General features: G+C 45.2%; 1 protein-coding gene across 1 annotated transcript in view; it reads left to right on the top strand.

The window, feature by feature from the left end:
* Positions 1-5,897: 5,897 nt before the first annotated feature.
* BATF3 (basic leucine zipper ATF-like transcription factor 3) overlaps positions 5,898-22,161 on the top strand; it is a 28,123-nt gene continuing 11,859 nt past the window's right edge. Inside the window, exon 1 of the mRNA XM_075594921.1 lies at positions 5,898-6,844. Coding sequence (XP_075451036.1) covers positions 6,758-6,844 — 87 coding nt within the window. The 5' untranslated portion in view covers positions 5,898-6,757. The remainder of the gene's footprint in view (positions 6,845-22,161) is intronic.

Raw genomic sequence — 22,161 nt, forward strand, 5'->3', positions numbered from 1 at the left:
CAGCAACCACGGTAACGAGGATTTGTGAGCCTGGACAAAGAATGAGGACAACGCCTACTGACCAATGGAGGGGTTCCATATGTATATTGTGACCAGATGTTGCATGTTAACCGCTTAATACTAGACCTTAATAAGGTGAGCATGTGATTATAACAAAGTTCCCTATTATAAAATAGCTCTACTATTAAGAGGGCTAGTACTGACAATTTTGTGGAATCCGTTTTCAGAATTTGTGCAATTTTATTAAAGGTTTAAAAATGGATAGTTTGAGGGACCAGCACTCATAAGGGGTGATTAAAATCAAGCATTTAGAGAGAGAATCTCTGTATGAGTGATGTCACCGGCTTGGACTCGCAGGCTGGTACAGCTGAATACACGGAGGGAAGGCCGTCTGATTCCCTTGGCTCTCGCCTCGGGGTAGATCTGTCTCAGACTGTGTAGGGCCGTGGGTGAAGATCACGGCGCCCTCAATACCGGCAGCGTGCAGCTTGTATCTGAAAGTATGCCCTTTGCAATCAGCCGCTGTGGTGTGGAGACAGATTGAACCTCTGTGCGTTGTTATATATGATCTTCACCCACGGCCCATCGATCACTTTCTACACCTTACGCACTCGGGTGTCGCAACAACTTAAATTACACACCTGTTCACCCCATCATTATTAGCACACTAGTCGAGCGATACTATTTTTGTTTATGTATATCTTTATATAGCACCATTAAAGTACATAGTGCTTCACAGCAGTAAAACATGGGACATTATAATATCAATATCACATAAAAAAGTGCTTCAGACAAAACATTTAGAAAAAGGAGTCCCTGAAGAGCTTACAATCTAATTGGTAAGTAGGAAGAACGTACAGAGACAGTAGGAGGGTGTTCTGGTATGCGCGTCTGCAGGGGGCCATGGTCGATGTATGAGGTGTATAGTATTAGCCAAGGAGCTACTCGTATGCTTCGTTAAGGAGGTGGATTTTAAGATGGGTCTTAAATGGGATCCTTTGTCAGGTTAGGGCTGAGGACCCGCTGTGAATGGGTGCGGGCCACCAGCCCCTTATCTCCTGCCTGTCTGTGCTCGCTGCCTCCTTCCGACGAGGCTCACTATGCGCTGTGATGCGTCAGCCGCCAGGGGATGCAAGAGGATTGCGATCCCAAGCGGTGACTCGTCACGTGGTGCGCTGGTGAGCCAATCAGCGCCGGGGGCTGGAGTGAGCTTCCCCCACCTCCAAAAGGTAGGGGGGGGAGTGTGTGTGTGTGTGTGTGTGTGCGTGCGTGCGTGCGTGCGTGTGTGTGTGTGACCGTGTGACTGTGGGGGGGAGGTGGACGGACGAACGGACCACTCAAACCGCTCCCTCTCCCACTCCATACAGATGGCAGCTAGTGGTCAATTGCCTCTCAGCGCGCCGCCTGCATGCAGTGCGGGCGCACTGACTGAGGCAGCGGGGCCTCGGCCTTATGGTTTTTGACATCAGGTGGACTGTTTTCTTTTTACTTATTTTTTTTATTTTTATTTTTTAAAGACCCTTCAACCTCTGCTTGTTGTATGGTATATGGTGTAACCAGGGCCGCCAACAGATGTCCCAGGGCCCAGGACTAGCGTTGCGACTGTATCTCCATTACTCCCCACCCCCCCAAATACAGAAAAGATTCCACTCACCCCAAATACAGACACCACTACACCCCACACCCAAATACAGACACCACTACACCCCACACCCAAATACAGACACCACTACACCCCACACACAAATACAGACACGACTACAGCCCCCCAAATACAGACACCACTACACCCCCCCCCACCCAAATACAGACACCACAACACCGCCCCAAATACAGACACCACTACACCCCCCCCCCACCCAAATACAGACACCACAACACCGCCCCAAATACAGACACCACTACAACCCCCAAATAAACATTACAGCCCCCCCAAATACAAACACTACACTCCCAAATACAGACACCGCTACACCACCCCAAATACCGACACCATTACACCCCCCAAATACACACACTACTACACCCCGTGCCCCAAATACACACTACTACACCCCCCCACCAAATACAGACACCACAACACACACCCAAGGATGATACAATTACCACTACCCCTCCACCCGCAGAGGAGACTACCAATAACTACCCTCTTACGCTATGGTGTAGTCGCCTTAAATTAAGGCAGCAAAACGTTCCATATTCTACGTGTGTATAACTCTCCCTGTCCGGCTCCCTGGGGAAATTACGTTGGTTTAATTGTGTGTTTGCCATCACCATAGATTTACCTTGTCTCAGGGTGCTGTCGGCTGGGCGATGGAGAAGATAACGCCAGGAGTTTTTATAGTATAGCTTGAGTCTTTATTCATGTTCCCATGCCTGGAAACAGTGCAGTCACCGTTACAATTCGATTGACAGGGTTGCACTTTATTTCATCCATACCGCTATCACTGATCACACATTTCTTCCGCGGGTGCCCACTCAACACTCATGGGTGGTACATTTACTTGCTACTGTTCTGAGTTCATCTTGTGGGCTGGGCCCCCCTTTTTTTAGCAACATCCTATTGGTCCCTTTTACTGCAGCCCCCTGCTGAGATCCAGGCCTGTTCTGCACACGGTACTATTAATCCCAAGCCCTGTTCTGGAACTGCCACTTCTTCACGGGTAATGAACACTGTAGCTAAGGATCCGCTTGTAGGGCTGATCCTCTGACATGCTGGGGCATCACTGCTCTACGCAGTGTGGCATGTCGGCACTCCCACACATGGACATGCGCCTCTCTTATAGCCATGCTATAGGATCCTAACTTACTGTCCCTAACAGCAACACAATAAAAGGGGGGCTTGAACTGTACCAGGGGTGGGTGCAAGATTTTTCGGGGGCGGCACGGCGGTTGCAGAGGCCCCGCGCTCATCCAGATGGCATTTACATTAAATGCCAGAGGGTCGCGTGAGACCTCTGCAGTGTCTCCTACCTTGTATTCGGCGACGCGGCGTAATTTGATGCTGCGCCATGGCAATACGCATCAAATGACACCGTGGGGTGACGTGACGTCACATGACCCCGCGTGTCATTTGATGCCGGATCTTAGGAAAGAAGGGGGGGTGGGGGGTGCAGCGCAGAACGTTTGCACACCCCTGATCTATAGTATAACTGTGGGAACATATCCCCTACCTCTACTCCCCGAGGCACTGCTCCTCCTCTCATGCTGGAACCTCCTCTCTGAACATTTCCTCTGCTCTTATACCCCCTACTCCATAGTTCTATGTGTCATCACAGGGTGGGCCTATCATCCACTGATTAACATTATCTCTTTAGCTTGCTTTAGTAACCAACACCAGGAGGGTAGGAGTTCCATGATTTTTTTTATAAATCAGTTCTATAGTATTCGATAATATTTACTGCATTCAAAAAATATATATATTCAGCTCTTAATACCATTTTTAAGGAGTTTTAATATACTGAGCATCAGTTGGTTTAGCCCACATCCCCAGCAGTGCAACATCTTTGGCAACAAATTATCGCAAACAGGAAAGTGTTGCAGTGTTCCCAGCAAGAGACTGTGGCTGAACTGCAAACTGTAACAATAGATAATAATGTTACCTTAGTAATATAAGAATAATTTGTTGCTGCTGAGTTACACTGACTGAAGGATTGATTTAAGGATTGATTTAAACTGACAGGTGGCCATTAGGAGAACCCGGGGAAGTTGGATCTTTGCTGATCGGTCGTGGGAGAACGGATCGATCAGCTGCTTAGATAATTAGTTTTCCTTAAATGTAATCAAGTGCTGCATATATTAAATATATATTAAACCCTGCTACATTGCAGGGCTCATATATCCCAAGAAGGGCCCTGTGAAATCTGTACACTGTGACCCAGGGGTGCTCAACTCCAGCCCTCAAGCCCCTCTACAGTTTTAAGGATATCCCTGCTTCAGCACAGGTGGCTCAATCATTCCCTGCTCCACTACAGGTGGCTTAATCAGAGGCCCAGTCTTCAGTGTCCCGATGGGCACTATCCCAGTTTAACGCACAGCCCCAAAAGTGTTAAAATGTTTGCCATTGTTTCTGTAAAAATATTCACTTACACAATGGATGAAGGGGCGCGCAAAAAAAGTAGCAGTGCTGTGACACCCGCTGCGTCCCACGGGGAAAAACTATTTTTATGCGAAGTGCGATGAGCCCGGTATAGTTGCCAAATCTTGCAGCTTTTTGTTTTGTTTTTAAGTATTTTGATCAACAACGCGTCGAACTATAACACTCCCCTCTAGCTTTGCAGAGACTGATCTGATTGAGCGACACTAAACTTTTCATATGTAAAGCACTTGTCCTGAGCCTCTTTTCAAGAACGTGTACATTTGTTAACCCTTTGAATGCCGGAGGCTGGCCGCGGGACACACCCATCCCCTCGGCACTGCGCGATCGCTCGCTCAGGAGCAATCGCACGATTGCGGCGTCGCTGATGATGGAACAGAAAGGGGGAGGCGTATTCCTCCACCCGGCCACATCACCTCTAAAATACGAGCATGTAGCGTGTGACGTAATTACTATGTCATGGGGCATCTGGAGTGTCAGACACCGTGGTGGGGTAACTACGGCATGGGGATAGCTCCCAGGACTTCCCCGTTCCCGAGATACTTACCGGTTTCGGTCACCAGTGTTACTTCCTGGACATTTAGGCGGCCATAGAACAGGAAGCCACAACATCGCCCACCCACTGACGTCGCAGCTTCCTATTGGCCCACAGGGCCTGGAGATTTGACAGCCATTTTGACAGCCATTTTGATTTCCCTAAAGGGGAAGAAAACCCCAGGCAAATACAAATATACGTATCTAGGGAACCAGGGAGACCCCGCAGCTAGCCCGATTCAGCACTGGAGGGGACACCCTGGTTTAAAAAACAAACAGTTTGAAAATAAAAGGGGGTAGGCGGGAATGCTGGTTAAAAAAAAAAAAAGAGTACACTATTTGTGCTCTAAAAACCAAAAGGGGGAAAGATTTTGTAAAACAAACCCCAATTGCTTAAAAAGAAGAACTGTAAGTTTATGAAGAAATAAGTATGGGTACCATTGGATTGTAAATGTAAAAAAGGTAGTGATACTATTTACGGTTTAGTACAGGGGGTGTCCAACTGCAGTCCTCAAGGGCCACCAACAGGCCAGGTTTGTTAACGGAAACAATGAATCTGGCTACTTTAATAGTACAATAATTACTATTACTAATCATTTCTTTAAGACACACATGGCAGTACAATGGGAAATAACAATAAAATGCACTGATTCCATGTGCTCAGTTTCTCTCTTCAAAAGTCATTTCATATAGGAAACTAAATGAAGCAGGGATTTAGGAATACATGTGAAACCACTATGTTTTAATGGTGGTATGCAGCATTACTAGTGAAACCATGTCTACTCCACGTGGGTCATATCTCTTACACATATAGAGGTATCTTATCACAACAGCATTTGCATAATAAGTATCTGTGCCACAACTGGAGTTTCTGTAGAACATGTTTCCCCCAAATGTTCTAAAGAATTTTAAAAAAGCATGTCAATGTGTCTAAAATAAATGAGATGTTTTCCATATTAGTCATGGTTAATTCCCAGTCCGATTAATTTCACCGAAGAAACATATCAATAAATGACTTTAAAGCACATGGATAAAATAGTCCACCCGTGGTAGCCTTGTGACACTTCTATGTGAAGTCCTTGTATTTTATCTCAGGGATAGTGTCCCAGTGGTGGTCACTGCACAGGCAGCAAAGTGTTCTCAGTTCCCTGCTGCACCAGACTGTTACAGCTGTGGTTTCTGTGCAAAGTTTCCTCCCAACTTTCAAAGGGGTTTCCACGTGACTTACTTGAAATGAGCTGCAGGGACCATTCGAAGAAGAAGAAGAAGAAGAAGAAGCCACACACAAGAGAAGGCGGCGGGGTAACTTCTCACATTGCATCACCTGCTGCAGTGCAGAGCACAGGGGAGGTGGGTCTTATCAGTGGGGGCGACCTGCTGCTGCTTCAGCAGAGGGTTGCAGCAGACCCGTCTTCTTCATCGCTGCTCTGAAGGGGTTGCAGCTTCACTCTGAATAACTGCTGCACGTAGCTCTGCATTTTCTACCGGACCACAGCTGGATCCCTCTGGGTGTCACTACTACATTACTTCTGGATCCCCGCTGGATCCCTCTGGGTGTCACTACTACATTTCTTCTGGATCCCTCTGGGTGTCACTACTACATTTCTTCTGGATCCCTCTGGGTGTCACTACTACATTTCTTCTGGATCACAGCTGGATCGCTCTGGATGCCACTGCTACATTTCTTCTGGATCACAGCTGGATCGCTCTGGGTGCCACTGCTACATTTCTTCTGGATCACAGCTGGATCCATCTGCTACATTACTTCTGGATTACAGCCCTAGAGGAAGATAACAGCAACCTCCCTCCCAGGTCCACAGCTGCATTTCCCTCTGGTCCCCACACGCAGGCACTTCTGGGTCACACCTCCGTTTAGCTCACCTCTCTGGCTCCACCTAGCTCTAGAAAGTCTCAGCGCCCTGCTCTGGATCACAGCGGCATTGGTCGGTGTCAGAGGTTGAGCAGTTCCCTATCCCTGGCTGGAAGCTGCCTTGCCACCTGGATCACAGAGCCCTGTGGCTGTACCTCACCCACACTAGCTCAGATCTCATCCCCTTGAACCGGTGCTGATTCTCGTGCACTTGTCCCATGTGGCTTCATTGCTTCTGATCTCCAGGTCCAGGCGACATGTCAGACAGGTCCCCTTCCACCAGCAGCACCTTCCAGAGGAGTGCACAGAACACGTCAGGGTCAGAGGCAGATGTCCTATCCCAGGTACACTTTTACCCTCTTTTACCACACTCTCTGTGTGACTAAACTGAGTGTCATTAATAACAGTGTTAATATGTTTCCTTATATGGTGCTGCAATGTATTTAGAGCTGTACATAGGATTTTGTAGGCACACGTATTTGCCCGTAGAGCTTGCAGTCTAATTTCTAGTGCCAGAAACACATGTAGATAAAGTGACTTGCTCAAGGTCACAAGGAGCTGGCACCGAATGTACTGTGCCTTCATTTTACATGTCAGTTGAGTCCTGATTTTCTAACACCAGTCCCAATTAATCCTGGTTTTCAGAATCCTGTATGTCAGGGATGCCCCCAGCAGGTCAGGTTTTAAGGATATCCCAGCTTTAGCACAGGTGCCTCAATCAGAGGCTCAGTCAAAGACCTGTCAGCCACCTGTGCTGAAGCTGGGATAGCCTTAAAACCTGACCTGTTGAGGGTCTTGAGGACTGGAGTTGAGCACCACTGCTGTATGTCACCTGGTATATTAACACCTAAAGTCAGCTTCCTAGGTTCCTGAGCTAAATTGAGTTGGATATGGACACAGCAAAATATGAACATTTTTTTTTTGTTTCAAATTTTTTTATTAGGCATTATAACATTTCACAAAATTACAGGTACATAAAATATTTTGGCCTAATACGAGTTTTTCACATTTTAACTGGTGTAGGGGGAAAGCCTCAACGTCCCCCTGGCCCTCCTGGGTCTGCAGGGGTGGCGTGAGTGTAGAAACAGAAAAGGGAAAGAGGGGGAAGGGAGGGTGGAGGGGGGTGGGAGGGGGGCATTGCTCTCCTCCCTGGCATCCACGACTAGAGCCCTTGTTCTATCTTGATTCCTTTCCTATTGTTATGAGGTGTTTCAGCGCTGGAGTGCCATTTGGGTCAACCGTGAGCCCCATGTCTTATAGAAAGAGGCAGTGGACATTTTCAAAAAGGCTGACAGTCTTTCCATCACCTCTTGCACCCTTTTTTTTACTGTTTGTTTAGAGGGGGTAAACACCTTCTTCCAGGCGGTTGCCACCGCACACCTAGCCGCTGTGAGAATGAAGGAGACTAATTTGCCTGTTGGCCGGTCCAGTGTTTCTAGGGGCCTGGCCAATAGGTAGGTCAGCGGGTCAATGGGTATTGTGAGGTCTGTGACCTCTTTTATTAATTTTTGTATTGTTTCCCAGTATTTCTGAATTTCCGGACATGTCCACCAGATATGTGCCATGTCCCCCTTTTGACCGCAGCCTCTCCAACATAGATCGGAAGCCAGGGGGTAGATTTGATTTATTCTAACTGGGGTTAGATACCAGCGAAACAGTATTTTATATATGTTTTCTTTGATTGTGGTACATATGGAAGTTCCTGAGGCATTTTCCCAAATACTTTCCCAATCCTCTCGGTCTATAACTATATCCAATTCTGCTGCCCAATGCAGCATGTATTCGTGGGTGGGGGCTTCTATTGCCCTCTCCAGTTCTGCACAAATTTGCGTTATTAGACCTTTCTGATGGCCTGTTTCTCTACAGAGCCGCTCAAAACCAGTGAGAGGGGGAAATTCCAACGTTGGGGATAATGTTTGAATAAAGTGTCGAATTTGTAGGTATTTGAAAACGTTCAACCCTACTACTTCATATTTGGTTTGTAGACTTTGGAAACTCAGGAACTGCCCAAAGCTCAGGAGGTCGGCAACTACCTTGATGTTTTTTGTTTTAAATTGATAAAATTGTCTGGGCTCACATCCAGGGGGGAATTTTGGATTTTTGTAAATTGGTGTGAGTTGAGAATGAGGTACTGTGAGCTTAAACTTAAATTTGCATTTCGTCCAGGTCTCCCATGTGTGTCTCATCGGGCCTAATTTGAATTTGCTATTCTGCATGTCCTCCCTGCTCAGGGGCCAAAGGCAAGCCGGCAGTGAGGGCGTCCCGGCATAGAGCGTTTCTATATCTAGCCAGCAGTATTGATTTCGGTTAGCGTTCCAGACTACTACCTGTCGCAATTGGGCGGCCTGGTAGTATCTTGTGATGTCTGGGACTCCAAGTCCTCCTCTCCCCTTTGAGGCCAAAAGAACTGTTCTGGCGACTCTGGGTTTTTTACCCTGCCAGATAAATTGAAAGATTAATTTTTGGATGTTTTTTAATTCCGAGCCAGGGATGTGGACCGGGAGAGTCTGAAAGTAGTATAATAATCTAGGGAGTATATTCATTTTAACCGAGATCATTCTCCCGATCCATGATATCTGATATCCTCCCCATTTATCTAGATCTTGTTTAATTTTGCGAAACAGGGCCGGATAATTATGTTGGTATAGGGATTGGTAAGTCCTCGATATCTTAACTCCCAAATATTTGATAACAGGAGGAGCTCCAACGGTAATTCAAGTTTAGTTTGAGGAGTTTCACCTCTGGCTCTGGCAGGCTTAGATTCAGGGCTTCCGACTTATCATTATTAATTTTATATCCTGAGATTCTTCCAAAATCTCGGAGTTCTTTTTGAAGGTTGTGTAGGGAAGTTTGGGGCTTGGAGAGAGTTAAGATGACATCATCTGCGAATAGGGATATTTTATGCTGCCTATTTCCAATTTCTATTCCTTGGATGTCTATATTAGTTCGTATTGCAGATGCCAGTGGTTCTATGGTTAGTGCAAAGAGGAGGGGGGACAGGGGGCATCCCTGCCGAGTTCCATTTGTGATCTCGAATCTCTGGTTACTGCCTCCTGGCAATTTTATCATTGCTGACGGGTTTTGGTATAGTCTACGGACCCCCTCTAGATATGCGTCTTTGAAGCCAAATTTGCGCATAGTGTGGTCCAGGAATAGCCAATCTATTCTATCGAACGTCTTCTCTGCATCTAGGCTCAATAGTAGTGCTTTGGTTCCTGTGAGGTGGGCATGATCAATAATGTTGATTATCTTTCGAATGTTGTCTGAGGCTTGCCTGCCCGCGACAAATCCTACTTGGTCGATATTGATTAATCTCGGTAAGATGGGGTTTAATCTATTTGCAAGTATTTTACTATATAATTTGAGGTCACTGTTGAGGAGGGAGATTGGACGATAGCTTCCACATTGCATCGGGTCTCTGCCTTCCTTATGTATAATAGCTAGGTTGGCGAGGGACATTGATTGGGGGATTTGGTTCTCTTCCATAAAATGATTGAATGTTTTTAATAGATGCGTGGATAATGTGGGTAAGAATCTCTTATAATAGACATTGGTGAAACCGTCAGGGCCAGGAGACTTAGTAATTTTTAGTGATTTGACCGCCTCTTCCAGTTCCTTTTTTGAAATCTCAGCATTGCGGACTGTGTTTTCTTCCTCCGTTAACACGGGGAGTTTACATTTGTCTAAGTATTGCGTTATTAATTCAGTTGCTATCGGTTCAGGTCGGCCGTTTTTAGATCTCAGGTTGTATAGTTCAGTATAGTATTTTGTCAATTCTGCTGCAATTTTGCTGTCACTGTATTGTATCTCACCAGACCTACTCTTGATCGCCGTTATTTGTGATCTTTTTTGTACCCCTCTCAATTTACTGGCCAAAACTCTGTTAGCCTTGTTACCCTTGTCATAATACTGTTGGTTGGTCCATTTGAGGGCCTTCTCAACCTCCTCCAGCTGGATTTGTCTAAGTTTTGTTCTGGATGTTAGTAATGTTTTGTATATTTTTTTTGAGGGGCTAGCTTTGTGGGCTTGTTCTATTGTTTTAATGTTATCCGTGAGCTCTTTGATTAGCTTTTGGCGGAAATATGAACATTTTTAATTGAGACAATTCTGTGTTTTATAAGTCAGTGTATATTGAGATATAGCCTATAGAGTAATTCTTGATATTGTTGCTGAGTGGAAGTGATACCAATGAGGGACTCATTGTAGTTGATCACAAAGTCACATTTACAAATTTCCAAGAATATCCTGGGACACAATACAGGGAAAGAAAATGTGCCATGTTTCCTAAGCGGTGTTTTGCCACAAGATAGCATCTGTCGCCGGAAGACACCTTAGAGCCCATTTTTGTGAATGGGTCATAAAGTATCTTCCAGCACTGAATAGTGCCACTTAACGGCTATCGGCCAATATTCTGACCAGAATCAGCAACTGTGATTAATAATAGCATGTTCTTGTATAGTGCTGCTAGTTTTATGTAACACTTTTCAGAGACATTTTGCAGGCACAGGTCATTTCCCCATGGAGCTTACAATCTATGTTTTTGGTGCCTGAGGTACAGGGAGATAAAGTGACTTGCCCAAGGTCACAAGGAGCCGACACCAGGAAATGAACCAGGCTCCCCTGCTTCAAACTCAGCGCCAGTCAGTGACTTTACTCACTGAGCCACTCCCTCTCCAGATATTACAGATATTACAGATATTACAGATATTATTAATTGGAGGCCGTGCTGAGAACTTTTTAATCAGTGTTGCTTCAACTATTGCAGAAGTTTGGGAGCATTAAGGACATAAGTAATGGCCAGTTTCTCTATTAAATGTCATAGGCAGATTTCTGGTGGGTGATCGTAGTAGGTGCAGAGTTCTGGTGTTATATGTAAGCTGCTAAAGTAATTGGGTAACTTAACTTTGAAAGTTTTGAAGATGTGGCTAGAAATGTGTTACTTGGGCAAAACGGAATAGTGTAGTGGTCCATAGTGAGAGTGAACATATCACTGTGAAGGATGATTTAGTTATGGAGCAGTGCACGCTGACGTACAGAATTGTATAAAGTGTCCCGTATAGAGTTGCATCTGAGGAATTAAACCCAGGACCGAATTGCAAAACTGTGGGTTCTGGTGCAGAGCCTTTTCCCGTATCCCTTCCTGTGGGGCGCTTGCGGTGGCAGCGCTGGAGGGAGCCCATCGGGGGGTGGGGAGTCCTGACACGGAAGTTGGGTCCCACCGGAAGTCGAGCCCGTCTTCCTTGATCGCAGCCTAGGTGGGCTTTCTCCAACGCTGCTCCCACATCCGCTCCACGGGTGGGGTCCCGGGGGACAGCACGGCGCCTCAGTAAACGCGGCACCCGGTGCAGTCGCACCAATGGGACCGCCATCAAGCCGGCCTAAGATGTGCAAAACTGCAGGTTTGTTTTGTGATTAAACCCTCTGCAGTTTTAGAAACACATTAGTACATGTCAAAGCAGGAGCTCCACTAGTGATTTTTTTCAATGTCATATCTTTTGGTGCTTTTCAATTTCAGAGAGATTGTTGATGTAAAATAATTGTGTAGAACCTTTTTCATGTGAGTCCCATTGTGAATCCCCTTAGAAACTGGTCAAAGGGCTTAACACAATGAGTGGGTGGTTGATAAAAGAAAATTCTGCATTAATTAAACAGTGAGGCAAAGCTCTTGGGGCGATATTTAACAAAGAGAGAAAAAGTCTTTCTAAAATAAACTAATCTTTTAAGGTAGGTGTGCAAGTACTAAAATACACAGTGGTACTCTGTCTAGTAAATAAAATATCAGCGGAACACCGCACCACTAAGTAAACTTACACTTTGGCCAATGCTAAAAATTCTGTCTAAAGCGCTGAACTTAACATTATTAAATCACTTAGATATGACCCAAAAATAGCCCCCTAACACCTGCAGGAGCTATTTGTGCTTTTTGAAATCAAGCTATCAACAAAAAAGATTAAACATATCTTAAAAGCAGCATATAGTATACACAGTGTTACATGCCTTAGGCCGAGTTCAGGGTGGCTGCTACGCGACGTGCGCGCGCTCGCGTGTGCGCACGTCCGTCGCAATTTCGTGTTGTTCGATGGGAGTGTTCAAAGTGAAAACTCCACCGGCGGCAAAGTGCAGCGTTGACGCTGCGACATATTGCCGCTACAACCCGACATGATATTTCAGGCTAGTCACGTCACGTGAGCTGGTTCAGCGAACCAGCTCTGACACGTTCGCCCCGCCCCCCTACCCCTCCCCCCCGCCTGCAGCCTGAACACAGTTCGCTGGGCTGCAGGAGCACGCGGGGGAGGCGCGCACAGACGCAAGCGTCCGTAGCAGCCACCCTGATCTCGGCCGTAGATATTTCACTTGATTGCAAGGAGGATTTTAAAGCTGCAGTTCAAGCAATATCCTACATCTATTTGTTTTTAAATAAATCAGTTCTGTACTATGAGAAAATACTTGTAGCATTTTTTTATTAACAATTTTTAAAGAAATGTTTAATGTTTTCTGTATGTAGCATGCATTTTTGTTTCTATAGAAACCATTTACAAAGTCACACCCCTTCCCCTTCTGAGACAGGCTCTGGCTCTTTGAGTCCTGCCCTCTCTCTAGCTGTGCACCAATTGTATCTAGTGACTGCCTGGTCACATGATCTTCCCCACAGAACTTTGCATCGTGGGTACTGTTTTGCAGCAATGACTGAATTAAATAGCCCTGAGCAAAGTGATCGATTACAGGAAAACGGATCGATTTGCAACTTAGCTAATCACTTGTCAGTGTGCAGATTGTATTGATGCACATATTGAATGTTTATTTTAAACGGCAGCTTGAACTGCAGCTTTAAATACAGAGGGGAAAAGCTGGGGCAGTGAGTCAGATGGGCAGATAAGAAACGCTTCAGCAGAATCTCCCTGGTAGATCACTTTTTTTTAACACCTCTGTTTCTGACTAGTAGTACTGATTCTCTTTATCTCTACCCAGCAGCACTATTGATTTTATGGTGCCGCTGCTGTACAAGTGATAGCATCTGTTTGACAGAATAAAGGGACAGCCCCACATAGCAGGGGGGAAAAAGAAATACAATTAATTTTATTTGTCTCCTTAGAAAGATTCAATAACCTGTAAAGTAACAGCTGACTTGTTTCTTGTGAAAATCAATAGGTTTCAATTGTGTTCTGGTTTCCATGCGGTACAGTTATGATCTTTTCTGCTACTTCTCCTGTACCTCTTTAACTAATGGTGGGGCAGCACAATTAGTTTAAAATGAGTTTACACAGCAGTTTGAGTCACCAATTTGCCTGTACATACTGTACATGAGGTTAACTACAGCAATGATTAAGTGTGAGGGGGTACAGCAGTATGAGAGGGTGAGCGGCCTGGCATTGTGAAGCTGGTCATGGCTACCCACCATGTACACAGATAAGTGACAAAAACCCTCCACCGTACAATAATGATAAAGAACACTTATATGCATGTTCAATTATCTCACATTATAATCCTAGCATATAACGCAGCCAGGGATTCTGGGTAATGGCATGCAAATGAGCACTCAGAGTGAGTTGCAAGAAAAAAGGAGTCAAATATGTTTGAGTTCTTGAAGTTCCTTCATTGTTATCAAAATGTGTTGCCACGGTCAGGTAACCTTCCCTCACCTTCCCGACCTTTATCAGCCTTCCTGCCTTTCTTTTTTGAACTCGGTACAAATACCAGTGCCGCCTAACCTGGGTAAGAACATAGCACTGGACGTTAGCATGGGGCCAAGTAGTCATAATCCCAGCTGCGTATTTTTAGAAGAATACCCAAAACGTATTGGACACTAAAAAATTTAGGCGGATGCTCCTGAATCCGTCATCGGTTTCCCCTCCCCCCGGCGACCGGATTTTATATGAAATTCGATTGCGGGTTTGACAAATTTAGAAAAATCCAAAGTGCGCGTGTGCTAAGCTCCTCCCACGTCAAAACCTGGGAGCACAAAGGCTTATACCTGAGGCTGTCCCCCTATTTATACCCCTCCCAGAACACAGATGTATTCAAATTAGAATTTAGGCAGATTTCCAAAGATAGAAAATAAAAAACCCAACGCGCACGTGGGAGACGTGAAAATCTGCATCTGAAAAGAATGAGCAAATTCGAGGCAGATTTTAATTTCAGCTAAAAATGTGTCTATCTGTACTTGTCCAAATAAAAAAGGTGTTACCTGCTATTGAAGTTACTCATTTATATATCGAACTAAGCAGCCGATTTTGACCAAAATTCCCCGTTGACTACTTTGGGGAATTTCTGTCCAACCGGCCACTTCGGTGGAAATACAGTAGAATAAGCCCCAAAGTCTGATAGAAAGCAATTTCCCCCAAATAAAGATAGTTCACTGGAAAACGAAATAAATTATTTTTCCAATTGTGAACTCATAGTAACGTTTTTATTTCTCATGGAGATCATGAGATTAGTAAAGAAAGGGGCAGTCCAAACTAGGACACCACCATTCTTTTCACTGACTTATTCATGTTATTTTAATTGTTTATTTTTTATTTATTTAATGCATTCTCTCTGGTGGAGGAAGCCTCCTCCAACCTAGAGTAAGGCTATTTCCCTATTTTCTCATCGTCCACCTTCTGAAGAAAACCAGGGCTAACTGATCCTAATGTATTTATGGCATTTCTCTCTGAAGAAGGCCGTCAGTTTTCCCATTATGATATGCCACATCCTGCGCTTCACGGTGGCTAAGATGAGAATGTTTTGCCTTTTCCAAGATGCAGCAACACAACATCTGGTAGCCAAAAGGATGTGGGCAATCATCTTGGCGGGTGCCCCTGGGACATCTAGAGCTGGTCTACCCAGGAGGACCAGCCAGGGATCTGGTCTCAAATGAATATTAAATATCGTATTTATGGACTAGAGCAGGGGTGCGCAAACTTTTTAAGCTGCGCCACCCTGCCTGCCCCCTTCACTGCTCACGCCCCCCTTACCTTTTAGGTTGGTGTCAAATTACGCAGCAGGGTCATGTGACGTGACGTCACGTGACCCTGCTGCGTCATTTGACGCCGCGTTGCCATGGCGATGGGCATCAAATGATGTCGCGGGGTCATTTGACGCCACGTTGCCATAGTGACGCGTCACACCAGCCATCTGAACCTCGGTAAGTTCAGTTGCAGAGGCCTCGCGCGATCCCCCGGCATTTCATTTCAATGACTTGGGGAAGAGCGCGTGACCCCTGCAACCCGCCCACGCCCCCCAGTTTGCGCACCCCTGGACTAGAATACCTGTTTCCAGAGGGGGACCAGTACTGGACATGACCACCATATATGTGGCATCGAGCCATTCTGGCCACATCCTCTGTCTAGATCAAGTTGGAGAATGGGAATTATATATGGGATGGAGCCTGTGTGAAGTCATATACCATTGGAATAATAGTTTATTGGAATTTTCTTTTAACAATAGTACATATCGAGCTCATTGCTGCGGCTTCCCATTTATTTTCCCAATCGTCATCATCCAGCGATTCTCCCAGCTCCTCTTCCCAATTCAACATGTCGGTTCATTTGCTATCTGCCCCAGAGCTTATTAGGATATGCTATAGTGCGGAAATAGAGATTCAAAATATGTAGACGAGGAGGGTTGCCGGGCTGTGTGATATTGCGTGACAAAGTGTTTTAACTGTAGATATCGAAATATTTCTGGAGCAGGTAGGTCTGCCTTCTCGTAATTCTGGAAATTGTTTTATTCCATTTCCTGACTCTAGTGTAACCCCTCTCCTTTTAGTTTTCGGACTTACAACTATCGCTGAGGCAGGGGTCTGAGTCCCTTGTCACTTACTGGGCACATGGCCTAGGGTCAGACGGCAGGAATAATACAAACATAGTATGGGTATACTAGTCTACTACACATGTAATAACTCGGGCACCTTGTGATCCTCAGCAGAGGATCACTACACACTTCAACATAATCCCCAAATAGTGCTGCACAGGTGTAAGTCTGTGTCAGTGGTGTAGTAGCCACCCAATCCTGGGTTGGGTTGTGAAGGTGCCTGCACACTGTGGGAGTTCGTGTTGTACTGGACCTGTTGCAGGCCTGTTCTTCAAAAAGGTGCTTTTGTACCACTGTGTCTTTATAGCCGTTGAGGGTCCCCACCAGCGGCGCGTGACCTCTTTTCCACTCTGGAACTGTAGCTCCCAGCTCCGGCCACCACGTGCACACGTGCACTCCCTCCACAGACCTCAAATGAACCTGCTGTGCTCAGGTACATGCAGATCTAATCCAACATGTCTGCCTTTCCTTTTTAAAGGCTCCTCTCCCTCATAGTTATTATTGGCTGCTCTCATGTCCATACCAGTCGCGTTAGAGAGGAACCTGCCAGGGGGCAGTGTGAGTGTGGGAGCTCACATACTCAGAGGGTTACACTAGTTGTGCCGGAAGTCTTCCAGACCTGAAAGGCTCTCAATGGCCCCCCTAGATCAAATTCCGGGTTATCAAAAAGTGGGATCATATTTGAACTTTCCCCTGTGAATTTAAATTTCAGACACTCCCACAAGGTTAACGAGTGTCTGTACCAAGAGGCCTGCTGGTTTTGGTTAGCTAGAGGAGAGACTCGATGTTGGCTGGTTTGGATTCATTATGCTCTATATCAACCCATCCTCTTGTTTGCCTTGTAGAGTTCCATAGCAGGATCTGACTAAGTTGGGAAGCCTGGTAATAACTCATGAGGTTTGGGAGGGCGAGCCCTCCATACTCTGTAGGTCTATACAGGACCACTCTTTTAACCCTGGGTCGTGTCCCATTTCCAGACAAATCTTGTAATATGTGATTGGAGGACTTTAAGCTCTGTGGCTGGAATTTTATAGGAAGAGTTCATGGGAGGAGATTCAACTTGACAGAGATTATTTTTCCGATCCATGATATATATTATATTGCTCCAAGTTTCCAAATCTTTTTTCAAATCCTTAATAAGTTTGGGGTAATTTAGTTTGTATAGAGATTCGTATGAACTGGTTATGTTTATGCCAAGGTAGGGGATGTATTGAGATTGGCTTGTGAAGCCAAAGTTGAGTTTTAGGGGTTTGATCGTTTCTTTTGATAAATTAACAGTGAGGGCCAGTGACTTAGTGGGTTTAATTTTAAAGCCTGATACAGTGCGTATGTATCTACAGTATGTATGTATGTATGTATGTATATATGTATGTATGTATGTATGTATGTATATACTGTATGTATGTATATATGTATGTATGTATGTATATATGTATGTATATATGTATGTATATATGTATGTATATATGTATGTATATCTTTGTAAAAAGGAACAAAAATAAAGAGTGCACACTCCTAGTGCGTTAATAAAGTATAAGTAAACAAAGTTATTAAAATATGGACAAGAAAAAAGTCCGCTAGCAATATAAAGATAACAAATGCATACAGAGTTTATTATTTTTATATTGCTAGCGGACTTTTTTCTTGTTCATATTTTAATAACTTTGTTTACTTATACTTTATTAATGCACTAGGAGGGTGCGCTCTTCATTTTTGTTCTTTTTTACATGTGTATTGTGATTAGGTTATCCCCTGAAGAGCTGCCTCTCTCCCCAGCTATATCCACTCCTATATATCCATCCTACTAAGGATTGTGTCACATTGAATATTTATTTCCCATTGTGTTTTGACATTTAATTATTATTATTATTATTATACATTTGTGCAAACACTCCATCTTAGTACATCACATTATAGTATATATCCTGTGTGCTGGTTGTTTTTTCTTGGATGTATATCTTTATTTATATAGTGCCATTAATGTACATAGCGCTTCACAGCAGTAATACACGCGACATAATCATATAAATAACAAATAATACAAACAACACATAATAGGAAGAAGTGCTTTCAGACATAAAAGTGACATTTAGGAAAAGGAGTCCCTGTCCCGAAGAGTTGACAATCTAATCAATACTAATTATCTAATTAGTAATCTAATACGGTTCACTCGAAAATTTGGTAGAGGTTGAGGAGAGAGGTTAAAAAGCATGATAGGTTCCCCCCCGTCTTTATTTTTTGTACCCTTCCCCCCCATAGTTTATTTTATTTTCTCCATTTCCACCTCTCCCGAAAATGTTTAATAAAAATTGAGTTTAAAAACAAAAAAACAAAAAGCATGATAGGGTGTTACGCCGGTGCTGCCCGCAGACCAGACCCGTCCCCTGTGCTGAGGTGGGACGTAGGGATACATGCACCTGCAGCAAAGGGAGCGCGTCCGGAGTGTGGTGTTAGTGTTGCCAGGCCAGGTATAGTAATGAAGACAATACTTGCCGGTACCGGTAGTAGAGGAGGAGTAGTTATTGCCGTTGCCAGGATCAGGGATTGGAGAGTTGCGGATGGTCGAAGGTATAAGCCGTGTTACAGGGATGCCAGAAGTCACGAAGTCCAAGTAGAGCCGAAGTCGAGAGCCAGAGGGGGTAGTCGTCCAATCCGCGTCAATACCTGAGGAGTCACTGAGAGAGTAGTCAAATGCTTCCATACAGAACTATGTCGAGCGACGAGTGATGGGAAGCACAGGCATAATAAAGCTGGACAGGCCAATGGGAAGAGGGGGCAGGCCTGGAGGACTGCAAGGAGTCCTCCCTGATAGGAGGGAGGTGTTACAGCCCAGCTGAGTGTAGTTATTGATTTGCATGGAACTGTGTGATGCTTGGGGGCGACGCCTCACTGTAAGAGCAGTGGTTATAAGTGCTCTGTTAGGCGTGTGCTCTGTAAGCTGGGAATGCATGCACATAACGTCTGGGACTGGCGTGCGTGTGTGCGTGGATTCGGTGACTGACGCGCGTATGCGCATGGGGTCAGAGACAGATGCACGTGTGCGCATACAGCGCGGAGCTGGGGACACACACAGAGGCTGCGGTTCAACAGGCACCTCTTCGGTTGGTGCACTCGTGTGATGGCGAGGAGCCAGAGTGCCAGTGGCAGACAACGGAGGTATGTGGGAATTGCGCTGCAGACGCTTGGACGCCTGAGTACCGACGGGAGGTGAGTAATGGTCGCGCTGACGGCGCTTAGACACCAGATTCCTTACATAGGGTCAAAAACATGTCATCACTGAACAAAGATATTTTATATTCTTCCTTACAAATAATCACCCTAGAGATGTTAGGATTTAATCTGATTGTGGCTGATAGTGGTTCAATAGAGTATACAAATAGCAGTGGAGACAGGAGGCAACCCTGTCTTGTGCGATTAACTATATGTTCTTTGTCGGAAATAAGGCTTGCACATCTGTCTCTGGCTGAGGGATGTCTATATAGTCCTTGGACTGCTTTTAGGTATTTTCCTGAGAAGCCCATATGTTTTAATACAAGAAGCCCCAATTTAGCTTATTAAAGGCCTTTTCATATAGGGATAGGAACAAGAGAGGTGTCCCAGCTGTGTTGGCTGCCTTACATTATCCGCCGCTTGTATGGTGGATATAAAGCCAACCTGGTCATGATGGACCAAAGGGATACATTTCAAGTGTTTCCCAACCAAGCTATAAACCAAGAACTGATGCTAAAAGATGCAAATTAAAATGTATACTCTTAGCATCTATATTTATGTTTGTATATTTGTATTTATATAGTGTTAATAATGTACACAGTGCTCTACAAAATACTGTAGCCATTAGCATACAGGCAAATATAATACAATAACTGCATAAGATAAAAAGCACTTAATAGGAACATTAATCCCCGCCCAGAGAGCTTACAATCTAAGGCTCAGATCCACAAAAGGGTGCTATGCTTCTGCACACCTATTACTCATACGACTAGGAGCTGAGGAATGCTAGAGAGTGGCATCCTTTGGTGGATCCGGGCCTTAGGAAGGCATATAGAGACAGGAGGAAGTGCTCAGTGCCCCTGTTGTGGTGTGAGAGAAGTAGCCATCGGTCCAGGCTATTGAAATGCTCCATTCAGAAGGTGTATTCAAATTTGACTTGAAGGTGGTGGGAGAGAAAGTGCTTTTTTGTACACTGAGTGTGAGGGAGTTTCGCGGGTAAGGGGCAATAAATAGAAAAATATTTAAGCGAGTAATTCTATATGCACTAAAGTGGCCGGTGAGTTTGCTGGGGATTTTCCGCAGGAAACAACGTTATCCATCTGATCTGTCTCATATGGAAAAAGACCATAAGACAGTATTGGGGCTGAGGTGCCAAAGAGGCAGTCATGAGGTCTAGCAAAAAATCAAAGCTGAGATAAAGGAAGGGGAAGAGGAGCGTAGAGCCTAGATGTGAGGAGGAGGCAGAATTTGGGAAGCAATCAGAGGAAGTTAAAGAGGCGGCGAGCAGACACTGTTCTGAAAGTAGAGTGAGAGAGGAAAGGGCAAATATTAGCAGTATTGAGGAGGAAGAAGTGACCAGTTTTAGCCAGAGCATTATTGTTACTGGAGGAGAGGTAAGAGTCAAATAACACCACAGTACAGTATTTTGCTGACCGGATAGAGCAGGGGTGCGCAAACTTTCCTGCGCTGCGCCCTCCCTGCCTGCTCTCCCCCTGTGTCGCGCCCAAACCCCTGCGGCATCAAATGATGCCTTGGGGCCATGTGATGTCACGGGACCCACAGCATCATTTGATGCCGCGTCTTCATGGCAACAAGCGTCAAATGATGCAGCGGGGTCATTTGACACCGAGTTGTCATGGACACGGAAGCTGGGTAAGTGAGCCGCGCCCCCCCAAAACGTCTCGTGCTCCCCCCAGTTTGCACACCACTGAGATAGGGCATCATGTCATTTATTGTATTGAAGAAAAATGATATTGGGTCACGATAAAAAAAATAGACGAGGAACAGTGTCACGATAAAGCCATGTCATCATCATCATCATCATCATCATCATCATCATCATCATCATCATCATCCATTTAATTTTTAAGTAAATACACGACTCGACTTAAGGGAGCATTACAATGCTTTACAGTCAGTTTGAGAACAACTACAATTGAATACAAATATTTTGTTACACAAAAGACAGCCAGGAAAAGCCATGTAAAAGTTAAAACTTAGGTCCAGTATCGCAGCCAAGAGGTTAACTTCATTACTAAGATAACTTTAGTTTTGGCAATACTGGTCTGTATCATGAACTTCACTTGTTCATAGCTGGAAGGGCAATCAAACATTTAAGATTGCATTCTGTTTGTTCAGGAACTGACCTTAGCTCACTGTGTATATTATATGGACAAAGAGGACAGTTGATGAGGTGTGATGAGTCCTTGATGAGTCAAGGTGTCAAGAGAGAAGATGCTTATCTGGATTGTAGTGCTTCAAAAGATGATCAGTTTCATTTCTTACCAACGCTGATAGGAAGGACACTATATCCAAATCATTACAGACAGGGCCGTCAACAGGGAGGAGAGCCAGGACAGTTGTCCAGGGCAAGGTGGCTGCAGCGAGGGGGGGGGCAGCTCTCCCTCCCTGCAGCAGGGCAGTCTCTCTTTCCCCCCCCTGCAGTGGTGCGGCCCGGCCTCTGTCTCTTCCCCCTGCAGTGGGTTAGACCCACACGCACATGCAACTTCCGGATCAGCACAGCACCGGAGGCCTCCCCAAGGTAAGGGCGAGAGGGACACAGAGAGAGAGAGAGGTGGGGGAGAGTGAGAGAGATAGGATTGGGAGAGAGAGGGAGAAAGGTGGGGGCAAGAGAGAGAGAGGTGGGCAAGAGAGGGAA

This window comes from Ascaphus truei, chromosome 4, assembly GCF_040206685.1.
Source record: "Ascaphus truei isolate aAscTru1 chromosome 4, aAscTru1.hap1, whole genome shotgun sequence".
Taxonomy (NCBI): Eukaryota; Metazoa; Chordata; class Amphibia; order Anura; family Ascaphidae; genus Ascaphus; species Ascaphus truei.